Raw genomic sequence first — 12,495 nt, forward strand, 5'->3', positions numbered from 1 at the left:
CCATCATAGGGAGAGTGAAGAACAAGATTGTCAAGATCATTTGTCACATGGTGTGTCGCCCCGCTACCAAGTAACCAACCATTTTGAGAATTGTTTGAAGATGTTGCAGCATATGCTCGAGGGTGATGGGAGGGCTGATATGACTTGGATGCGAATCGATTTTGTGGTGGTGGTTGTATAGATGATGCATTAAACTGATTTGTAGGTGGGATTACATTAGGAAATTGTTATCGAAAAATGGGACAATGAGTAACATAATGTCCTTGAGCACGACACCATTGACAACATCCGTTGTAGGGACGAGAAGCACGAATCGGAGATAGTGGGGATTGTGTGGGAGTAGGGAGAATGCCGTTGGAATTATGAGCAGAATGGTTTGGACGATTATTCTTGAAAGTGTTCTTGGCAGCATAGTTGACAGTAGCAGGAAAAGGATTTACCGAGGAAACTTTATGTTTGATAGAGAGTTCTCGATTAATGAGTTTTTCATGTAATTCATCAAATGAGATGGGAGTATTACGGCTATAAACAGCATTGACAATATTTTCGTAATCTGGATCATTTAGCTGTTCTAGAATTCTATCCACAATATCATCAGACTCCAAGGGACGACCAAGAGAGGCAAGCTGGTCTGCACAATTTTTAAATTCCTGCATATATTCAGTTATTGACTTGTTTCTTTTGGTGATGTTGCGAAGGCGTTCCTTAATTTGTTTGAGATGTCCTTTAGACGGGTTAGCATAAGTTTTTGCAAGAGTTTGCCATGCCTCATGGGTGGTATGACATTGAGAGATGAGAGGGACAAGAGATGGTGATAAAGTTCCAACAAGAGCTCCAAGAATAAGTTTGTCTTGACGAAACCATGTTGTATAAGCAGGGTTTGGGGATGAGGTTTGGTCATTGGTGACTGTTTTGGGAGGTGCAGGAAAAGAGCCATCGATGAATTTGTATAAATCATATCCAAGAAGTGTTGCCTCTAGTTGAGTTTTCCATGAGATATAGTTAGTGGATGTGAGTTTGATTATGTGATGAAGAGAAATGAGGATGAAGGGTTTTGTAGGATCAGAATTGTTGGGAATAGTGGATTGGGAATCGGTAGAAGCCATTGATAGTATAGAAGAGAAGAAGCAGATGAAAAAAAAATGGATCTAGACTCTGATACCATATAAGAGAAGAAGGAAAATTATATTTCTTTCTGTAGTACCACTATAAGGATTTATACAAATGTATAATATCAGTTACATATCAATCATAGCAGCAATTCTAGCCTAGTTAATAATCTGTATATTTGAATTAAAACTATAATCATAACTGTACATGTAATATTTGACTAATCCCTTCATTGTAATTGTATTAAAGATGTGCAACCATGATTTTAGCCATTACTTGAATTATGTGTGGGATTATCTTTAACAGTAAAAAAGATCGAAATCAAAAACTGAATTCGGTCCAGGACAAAGTCTGTTAAACCCGATTTCGAAGAAGTCAAGCTCCATCCTTGAATCTTAACCAAAATTCATATTTTCGTCGAAATAAGATCAACAGAAATTTTCAAAAAATAAAAATTTAAGCTTATATTTTGAAGAATCCGGATAAATTATAAATTTTTAAAATTTTTTATATCAATTTGCTTTAGTTAATAAAATACTCCAAAATCAATGTCAGGATTAATTTCCTACCTGCACAGCACAAAATCTATTTTTACTTGGGACCGACGACCGAGTATGTGAAATCATGAATGCAGAAGCATTCATAATAAATTCAAAGATCCAGTAGATATACGTCATGCCCCACTCAACACCGGCATTCATAAATAATTACCCCCTTGATTCGACACTTACTTTACATTTGCCCCCCTCAAAATTCACTGTGTGTAAGAATCAAGATGTCACAACTGTCTCAAGTTTTACTATAGGAACCGGGAGTGGGAAGCAGTGTAAGTGAGATTAAATAATTGATGAAACAAAAATGAAACAAAAGTAGATACTCCTCCGTTTCATTTTATATATCGTATGACTTTTCTGCACACATCTCAAGATGTATTGAACGCATAGTAAAAATTATTATTTTTAAAATTTTCTTTTAGTAAATAAAAATTTAAGTTATATATTTTTATTCAAAAAAAAAAATTTTAAAAATTATTATTATAACTATTCAGTCAAAGTACTTAGAAATGAGTGTAAAAAAATCAAAAGATTATTAAAAAGAAACGGAGGGAGTATTAGTTTAGTGGCGGATGAGATTGGTCCGCTCATACGTTCCTCCATTGGGGAATCGGGGTAGTTTGGATTGTAAAATTTTGGAATCAGGTAAGGTTTCAGTTTTTAACCATTTCAATCTCATATATGATATTTGGTTCAAAATAAAAATTATATCCATATTTCAAACCCCTAAAGTATGGGTTTTCATACCCAACTGGAGAGGTGTGTATGAGGGAGTTGTGTGGTATCAACTTTAATTCTACTATTTTAATTTTTTTTAAGCAATTAAATATAAATATTTAATACAAATATAAATTTAGGAAACAAAAATATATCAAATAATAATAAAATTTATATATTTAATGAAATTAAAATTATTGACTTCAAATATTTTAATAAAATATTTATTACATCAGTTAACCAAACACATGATATCAAATATGATACATGATTCCCATACCACACTCTAACCTGATTCCCGATACCACATCTTGAACCAAATCGTTTGGTAAACTCATACCTGATTTCAGAATTTGGCGAATCAAACAATTAAGAGATATTAGTAGATAAGTATTTTTTTAAAATAATTTTTTTATTATTAATATTTTTGAAAATATATGAAAGTGTCCCAAAAATAAAAATACATGTTCACATATGCTATGCAATAAATAAATAATTCCTCCATCTCAAAGTACAAGACTTATATTCGGAAGGAGTATATAATAGAGTAATAAATATAGCATGAGTGCAACTACTAGTCTACGAGTTAAGTCCTTACGAGTTAAGTCCTATGTAGTCTCATTTTTTTATGGAATCACGTAGTCTACTTACGTTCTGTAATTAAAATATTAAGTAAAATATTGTAATTAAAATATTAAGTAAAATATTGCACAACATATTTTTTGAATAATCTTTCATAATATCACTATTTTAATGAAAATTATGCAAAACACTTACGGTTTATTTGAGTAGAAAATTGCAAATACATTAGTTTACAAAACATGTTTAATTTGCTATACATTTATCTTTACATTAAATATATGAAATTTGCAAGATTTTCATTTGAATAATAATATATATATAAAATGATTCGCGAAATAATATGTTTCGCAATAATTTACGTAATATTTTAATTGCAGAATCTGATTAACTCTAGGACTTCACAACAAAGGATTCCATAGAACTTTCATCACTGGTCTACAAGTATCAACATCGAAAAAGGATTATTTATGACGCTTCCTTCCGACAACAGAAGCCATGCAAAATTTACTACAAACTCTCATAATGCACAACTGATCTCACCGATCACCATAGATAAATATAGATTTGATATATCCTGGAGAATCTAGCTATGATTGTCTGTGACCCTTGTACATGTTTACACACGCTTTCAGTACTGGTTAAGAGTTTACTCACAAATCATAGATCCCACAGCAAGACACTAGTACTTGAGAAATCATCTCTTCTTTGCTTGTAAGTTTTTAAAACCCTTCCGCTAGCTAAAGTTCTTCACATAGTGGGTGATTCGGTGGTTGAGTGAAATTATTGTTGTTAGTCCCTGATATACCTATTTTCTGCTTCCAATTTCCCATAGATCTAGGCCAGGTCCAGGCCATATGTTCTTGTATAAACATAATTATCCAACCACATTGCACTTTGGTGTGCATAAACACATTACATTAGCATTTTAATCAACCCATCATTTTAAACAATTAAGAAAAATTGGACTGCTTATATTATAATCTTAGGGGCCGGTTAGATATGCTTACACCGGCAATCGATGGATGTAACCATTAGTTTGCGGAAGATTTCAGCTGATAGAGTATACATAGAAAATTGTTGTGAATGTAGGGAGTCACGTCATTCTATCCGCGCTTAATTTTGGAGCTTTGACTTTATTGTATTTGTGTTTTTTTCGGAACTTGTCAATAATCGCTGGACGTGGATCAGCACCCATTATGTAGGAGTCGGTAATATTAAAGGAAGGTAAAACTATAAATAGAATGGACCCGCAGTGTGATAGTTTTATCTATATCAGCTGTACTTGTACTATAAATTGCTTACTTCCCGATCTACACATAACTACTACCTCTTCTATCCCCCCTGAATTTAAACATTTCAGAGTTGTCATACACACTGATCTTTCCTAGACTTCATAACTCATAAGCTAGTTTTATTAACATTGTTCTGTATCAGTTTCTGCATTATGGCGTTCTTGTTTCTGCCACTAGTTTTCTTTACACTTGCTAGTATTATTTATGTGCCTTACTCAAGCACTGCAGCAGGTGGCAACTGGCCACCTTCCCCCGGCTATTGGCCAAGCTCCAAAGTCAGGTCTATGCGATTTTATCAAGGTTATCGAAATCTCTGGGGACCATCCCATCAGAAAGTGGACAATAGTGCACTTACTATATGGCTTGACACTACTTCAGGTTATTCCTTCTTCCTTCGTGATCATGTATAACAATTATGTACATTTGTTTTGATGTATGTTTAATAAATCCGATGAGGTCCTGAAGTCGTGGCAAGAGGTCCTGTTTATGATATGTCACATGTTCAGTTCCCCTCTTGTCGTTTGTAATTTGTACTTGTGACTAAAAAAAGTAATTAAATAAGTAATTTATTCAGCTTAAGAAGGTGGTATGTCTTGTATTTCTTGAATCTGATCCTCGATCATCATGTATTATGATAACTTATATGTGATCGTAATATGTACAGGTAGTGGATTTAAGTCTATGCGGCCCTTTAGATCCGGGTACTTTGGCACCTCCATCAAGCTCCAACCAGGCTATACTGCAGGAGTCATAACAGCCTTCTACGTGAGTTTGTTCATGTATTCATTTTATGCGTCTGACAGTATTTAACTTGATATTATATATAACATTGTGTTAAAATGTATATTTGTGATTAGGGTTGAATATTTAAGGATGTTTCTGATACGTCATAAACTCATGTGTCTGCAGCTCTCTAACAGCGAAGCTCACCCGGGGTTCCACGATGAGGTGGATATCGAATTCCTGGGGACAACGTTCGGAAAACCTTATACACTACAAACAAATGTTTATATTAGAGGAAGTGGAGATGGCAAGATAATAGGGAGAGAAATGAAGTTTCATCTCTGGTTTGATCCCACCAAAAATTTTCACCATTACGCAATCTTGTGGTCTGTTAAGGAGCTTATGTAAGTCATTTTCTGCTAGTGCTACTACTGCTGCTGCATTATTATGCTCATTAGAAAAATTCACTAATCAGATACTGCAAAACTAGTGTAATTTTTTCTCTTAAAAATCATGCCAACGTAGTCAGCTAACTAATCGTATAGTACTCTTCAACACTTTCCTCGTAACTAAATCGAGCTCTGATGTCTTGTTAAGTATTCAGTTCATCTAAAACCATAAGATGTTAGATGTAGGCTACAGGGACGGGTAATATTTAGAAATTGCTAACAAAGGTACTGCTTAAGTTTCATATAGTATGCACCGAAATATGAATTATTTCAATTCACCGTGTACGGCCAAACCACACAAGCCATAAATTTCAGACAGAAAAGACTTACAAGTTGTTTGATGTTTCCTAACAACAAGATAGTTGGAAATTATTATCCAAGTGGGTACGTTCTTCATTCACAGTAAAAAAATCACTACTTACATGCAGTTTTACACAAGTAAAATTTTTAACTGCATCTGTTAACTGCACATTAGCCTTACAAGAATCACTAATTTGCCTACAGATTTCTGGTTGATGACATTCCAATAAGGAGGTACCCGAGAAAGAGCGCGGCTACATTCCCCCTAAGGCCAATGTGGGTTTACGGATCGATATGGGATGCATCCTCATGGGCAACAGAAGATGGAAAATACAAGGCCAATTATCAGTACCAGCCATTTGTGGGGACATTCACCAACTTCAAGGCCTATGGTTGTTCTGCCTACTCTCCGCGGTGGTGCCGGCCTGCCTCTGCATCTCCCTACCGTTCCGGTGGACTTAGCAATCCGCAGTACAAGGCCATGCATTGGGTACAGAGTCGGTACATGGTCTATGACTATTGCAAGGACAATAAGAGAGACCATTCCAAAACACCAGAATGTTGGATTTAATACTACTTGATTATACAATGTACACTATTAATCCTTGAAATTTACTATTAATTCGATTTCTGCTTTTTGTTTCACTTGTAACATTAAGTATCATAAAGACTTTTCTTGGAGTGTCTAGAGATGGGTCCTGCTGTTTGCTAAAACAATGTAACTGGTAGTTGAGCATCCAAGATACTGAATAGGAAAAATCAAATATGAGATTGTGAGTTGTGTTTTCGTCCATTTGATCGGTACGTATAAGCAGATGGGCTGATGGAGAGGGAGTGAGTGGGGAAGGCCTTAGTTATGGTGTTTGATCGAATGCAATTATTTGTATTTTTCAAGTAAATTTACGAGATTTCTCATTATTTGCTGCGTTGTTTATATTCGTATTGAGTGCTATATGCAGCTTCCTGTTACTGGCATTGTTTAAATTGATTTCAACCATGCAAAATCAGTTTCTCAAATTATAGAAATAAGTATGGAACAAGAAGGTTCACCATACCACGGCTTGCAGGCAGTTCAGTCTTCGATTCACCTTCACATCAACACGGGTGTAATTGTAAACGAACCAAACTGTTAGTGAGCTACACGAGTTCGGCTCGTAAAAAATTCGAATACGGCTCAGAAATAATCGAGCCGGGTTCGAACTTGAGCTTTTGAATTTTCAATTGAGCCGAGCTCAGAACTTCAAATTACTCAACTCGTAAGGTTAGCGAGCCATATCGAGCCTCTAGTATTTTTTAGTTTTTTATTATAAATAAATTTTTAAATAATTATTTAATATTTTTTATATTCTATTTATTTATTATCGAATCGAACTCGAGCCGAACCAATCATATTTTGAGTTCTAGTTAATATTTAGTCAAATTTATTCCAGCTTTCGAGCCGAACTCGAGGCTACCGAACTTTTTACGAGCCGAACTTCAAATTTGAAATTAAAGGTTCGACCGAGCTCAGGCTCGAGCTTGAGCCCCAACTATTTTAATTGAGCTCGAGCCGAGCCGAGCCTGGCTGTGTTCGACTCGGCTCGGCTCGATTACATCCCTGCTCAGCATCTATTATGGACCAACTATCGGCTGTGAACAGTGTGCAAAGCTCAGTTTGTCAATTCTTGGATGTAAAGATATCCCATCTCTTAGAATGAGTTCCTAAACAATTGGAACAGACTGACTCAGATTCTTCGGTTTCAAGTCGGTTCGGGAATAGACTAGCATAAATCATAAATATATTACATTTTTAATAATTTTTCTTCTCAGTTTTCCTCTAAAATTTGGTGTTGTTTTTCACTCATTTTCATTCTGGTCAGCAGTGGGGGGCGCTCTGCCTTGATTCCTAAGTTGACTTCTTTGGAATATAATATTATCCGCGTTGCGCAAAACTCTGATAAAACGATCTGGTTTAGGGGATCATCAGCTTGGGTGATTAGAGAAAGAAGAGATGGATGAGAGAACTATATCATATGTAACCAGCTCTCAGCTTCTGAATCTCAAACCTAGTCCTAACATTGCTGTGATAGACGTCAGGTATGCTCTTATTACTCAAATATTTACATGCAAATCTTGTTCTTAGATTTAATATCAAGAGACAAAGTTTCATGTTATCTGAAACTCTGAATGTGTGTGTTAATATGTATGATTAGGGGTGATGAGAGGGGTAGTGATGGGCATATAGCTGGATCTCTCCATTTCGCAAGCGACACTTTCCCTGACAAGTTGCCTAATCTTGTTGAAGCTGTCAAAGGCAAAGACACCCTCGTATTTCATTGCGCCCTCAGCCAGGTTTTTCTTCATTTTGTTTCGTTAATTTTGCATAAATTGCAAGCACATACATAGTGACAACACTTGATTTCCTTGAAATCATGAGATGCAAGATCCTTGTTATAATATGTTAAACTATAAAAGTCAAGGAAAACAGTAAACAGACGCATCTGTAACTAACAAGTAAGGATGCATCATTCACCAGGAAGAAAAAACAAAGATGCAATGCCACATTCTTGTTTTACAAAATTAATCTGATCCTTTATGTGATCCGGTTGGGCTTTCCTCTACTACCTTAAAGTTTTAGATTAGTTGGTTACTCATTCGACTCACTACCACCCCCAATATTCACGAAAGGCAATTAATGCCCCAAAGATAGGCGTCCGTGATCCACTCTTCGACCCAAAGAATGGTCCGATTTATATGCCATATAATCAAGAGAATTTATGTTTAAAAGATGCAATAGAGTCGTTGTGAAAATTCAGAATGCCGCTACTCTGTGGTGTGTTATACTAGAAAGTTTGTACAAAAATGTTTCTTTTAAAGTTAGCAACCTTGCACCATAACAATATTACTTCATAATCTGGATACAGATATTGAGTCTAAACTTCAAACTGGCAGATTTATAATGTGTCAATAGTTGCATAACATCTTTAGGACCAGCTATTCAGATGCTAAATTCATTCATTAACTTAATTCTAATCAAATGAAGCCAGTCTATACGCGATTCCAGATGTTGTGAACGACATGTTTATATGATAACCCTAGATCACAGACTTAATCATGACTTTATGATCCTTTCGATTTTAGGTTCGTGGCCCGACGTGTGCTAGAAAGTTTGTCAACTATCTTTCAGAAGTGAATGAAGATGTGGGAATAAAGAATGTAATGGTTCTGGAACATGGCTATAACGGCTGGGAAGCCTCTGGTAGACCGGTATGTCGCTGCACTGAGATCAACTGTAAGGGTGAATGCGCAGAGGCTACATAAAATGGAACATTATATATTGTCATGCAGAGATTATACTGTAAGTGTGGTAATTAATCTCTGTGTACTGAAATTGTTGAAGTTGATTTGAGAGTAGAGAAATTTATGCTTGCAGAATCGTGATTTGTAACCATTATGCCATGACGCCCTTTTCATTTTTATTTGTAATCCAGCAGTAAACAAGATGTATGGTCGAAAAATTACATAGTACGTTTTTTCAGAAGTATAAATCCCAAAAACTTCATTAATCAAATGGAATAATCATACAAGATATGCTCCAACACACAGGGAGGAGGAGAGTAAAAATAGTTCACTGTTCCTAGCATACAAGAAATCCTAGCTATATTATGAGTTACCTTGTTTGCTTGTCTACGAACGTGTTGAACTTTAAAATCGCTACGTTGACGGAAAATGGACCTACAATTCTCGAATATAGTTCCCACCTCAGACACAAACGTAGTATTATTAAGCAGAGCATTCACTATAACCAATGAGTAACTTTCAACGATCACCTTCCTTAGCCCCAACCTCATTAACCAGCAAAGAGCTTCATACACTCCCACGGCTTCTGCCTCCAACACTGACATTTCCTCATTAATGCTTTTTTGCAAACCTTCTACAAACTCACCGTTTGCATTCCTAATAACCATCCCGACCTTGAATTCAGAAGCACCTATCTGGATAGCTGCATCTACATTCGCCTTATGCCAACCCAGTAGAGGAGGTTGCCATTTGATCACACCCCTATTACCCAACCTGCCACCCCCCATCACACTACTCTGAGCCTTTTCCTGAGTTGCCTGCCATTCTGAGATCATCTTCGAGCATGTTTCTATAGCTCTCAGTGGAGGCACCACCTTATTCTCCCACACTCTTCTATTTCTCGCCCACCAGATCCCCCACATTGCCTTTACCAACTTCATCAACCTCTCCTCCGATTCAGACCCCATCCTCTCCAACACCCAGGTTGATAAAACCTCCACCCCAGAAACATCGAATGTACTCTCCAGACAGCCCCAGCAGGTTTTAACATATTGACATTCCAGAAATAAATGACGTACATGCTCTATGTCCACGTTACACATAGGGTAGAGAATTGTGGTTTGAACACCCCTGCTGCGAAGAAGATTTCTAACAGGTATATTGTTTCTGTAAACACGCCACAAAAAATACCTCATCTTGTGAGGAATTGGCAGCTTCCACAATCTCTTCCATCCACTTGCCTCTGTTTCTGATTCCTGTTCAAAATGTCTCCCATACCAGTAGTCATACCCTGACTTCGCTGTGTAGATCCCATCCACCGCGTTCATCCATGCTGCTCTATCTTTAACTTAACTCTGTGGAACTTGTGTTAAGAATACAATTAACATCAACTTCATGAAAGGGTCGGTGTACTTTGGCCTCGTCCCATTGCTTGATGTCTGGACGAATGTACTCCTTCACCTTGTCAAATCTATTGCTGCTCACATACTGTTCTTCAACATGAAGAGTCACTTTCCCTTTCAGCCACTGATCAGAGAACACGTTAATACTTGCTCCATCTCCCAAAATCCATCTATACCCTTTACTCAACTCATCCCTCGCTTCACATATGCCTGACCAAATGAAACTCGCGTCTTGGCCACGTTGGGCTTGTAACACATGATTATTCGGGTAATAACGAGCTTTAAATATCCTAGCTACCAGAAAATCTGGTTTATGTAAGAAATTCCACACATGTTTCTCCAATAACGCCAAGTTAAACCCATACAAACTCCTGAATCCTAACCCTCCACTGTCTTTAGAAGAGCACATTTTATCCCAAGCAAGCCAGCGAATACCTTTGCAACCAGTCGAACCTGACTTCCACCAGTAATCATTCATGATTCTTTCGATCTCTTGTGAGAGAGACTTAGGTATTAGAAAGCATGACATGCAGTAAGAAGGGATTGTTTGAGCTACATTTCGGATCATACCCGCCTTTCCAGCCTTTGAAAGATTGCTATTAGTCCACCCTTGGATACGTTTCCATACTCTCTCCTTAACAAAACTAAACACCTTCTTCCTCGATCTCCCAATAAGAGAAGGCAATCCCAAATACGAACTATCCTTTAATTCATTATGAACTCCCAGAATATCAGAAATCTCCGCTTGTTTATCCCTTCTGACATTAGAACTAAAAAAGATCCCCGACTTGTTGAAATTAACCGCTTGCCCAGATTGCATCTCATACTCTTCCAAAATGTTCTTCACTCTTTGAGATTCCTCCTTGTTAGCTTTGAAAAATAAAAAACTATCATCCGCGAATAAGAGGTGAGTCACTTCCGGAGCAGAGGCACTAATATAACAGCCATGCAGCTCATCATTTAGAGCTGAGAGATTGAGAGAATATGACAAGCCTTCAACACAAAGCAAGAACAAGTAGGGAGAAAGAGGGTCTCCCTGCCTAAGGCCACGACTCGGATATATAGGCACAACCAAAGAACCATTCACACAGACCATGTACTTCACTGTTTTGACACATAATTCCATCCTTCTCACCCATTTCTCATAAAAACCCATCGTTCTCATTCAATGCCAGAGATACTTCCAACATACGCGATCATAAGCTTTGCTGATATCAAGCTTCAATGCTACCTCACCATCTTGACAACCCCTTTTTTTTCTTCATAAAAGTGGATCATCTCAAAAGCAATCTGAACATTATTAGTGATACTCCTGCCTGATATAAACGCGGACTAGTTCTCCGAAATGGCAAATGGAAGAACACTTTTTAACCGATTTTCTAACACCTTCGCCAATATCTTATATAAAACATTACATAGGGCTATTGGCCTTACATCTGATAGCTTCTCCACTTTTTCTTTCTTCGGAGTCAACACTAGATTCGTACTATTTAACTCTGCAGGGAAAACATTCTCGTTGAGCCAAGTTTTGCAACAGTTATAGACCTCCTTACCAACTACATCCCAAAAGTGCTGAAAAAATGCCGGGCTAAAGCCGTCTGGCCCAGCCGCTTTCTTTGGATGCATCTGTTTTAAAGCAATCGTGAACTCCCCGAATGATAAATCTGCAACCAATTCTTGATTCTGCTGCATTATAATCACAGGTTGCTCTGCAATTCCTGTAGGAACAGAGCCATTACCCCCTCAGTAAATACACCTCGAAAATAATCCTTCGCCATCGCACACATCTGATCCAAGTCATCAATTTTATCATCATCCTCATTGACCAAATAAGCAATTTTATTAATCTTCTTCCTTTTAGTGGCTTGAGCATGTAAGAATTTCGTATTTAAATCCCCCTCTTTTAATCAGAAAAGCTTCGCCCTCTGTTTCCAGTAAACCTCCTTGTGCAACAATAGCTCATTCAATTTCTCCCTTTCCTCAAAATAAAGCTTGATCCCCTCTTCATCCTCTCGATGCAGATACTTAGATACCTCCTCCTTCTGAACACGTACTTTATCCCTGAATTTATGAAAGAAGCGTCTAC

At 37.1% G+C, this 12,495-nt stretch overlaps 2 protein-coding genes across 2 annotated transcripts; both read left to right on the plus strand.

The window, feature by feature from the left end:
- Positions 1 to 4,271: 4,271 nt before the first annotated feature.
- Positions 4,272 to 6,645, plus strand: LOC141702232 (putative xyloglucan endotransglucosylase/hydrolase protein 32). The gene is made up of 4 exons (XM_074505923.1): positions 4,272 to 4,633; positions 4,920 to 5,020; positions 5,165 to 5,382; positions 5,932 to 6,645. Exons 1-4 carry the CDS (start codon positions 4,408 to 4,410, stop codon positions 6,296 to 6,298), a joined length of 912 nt encoding a protein of 303 aa, XP_074362024.1. The 5' UTR covers positions 4,272 to 4,407; the 3' UTR covers positions 6,299 to 6,645.
- A 795-nt stretch (positions 6,646 to 7,440) lies between these two features.
- Positions 7,441 to 9,141, plus strand: LOC141702229 (dual specificity phosphatase Cdc25-like). The gene is made up of 3 exons (XM_074505918.1): positions 7,441 to 7,803; positions 7,920 to 8,058; positions 8,848 to 9,141. The coding sequence occupies exons 1-3, from the start codon at positions 7,718 to 7,720 to the stop codon at positions 9,025 to 9,027; spliced, it is 405 nt and encodes a 134-aa protein (XP_074362019.1). The 5' UTR covers positions 7,441 to 7,717; the 3' UTR covers positions 9,028 to 9,141.
- The last annotated feature ends 3,354 nt before the right edge of the window (positions 9,142 to 12,495 follow it).

This window comes from Apium graveolens, unplaced genomic scaffold (assembly GCF_009905375.1).
Source record: "Apium graveolens cultivar Ventura unplaced genomic scaffold, ASM990537v1 ctg4800, whole genome shotgun sequence".
Classification (NCBI taxonomy): domain Eukaryota; kingdom Viridiplantae; phylum Streptophyta; class Magnoliopsida; order Apiales; family Apiaceae; genus Apium; species Apium graveolens.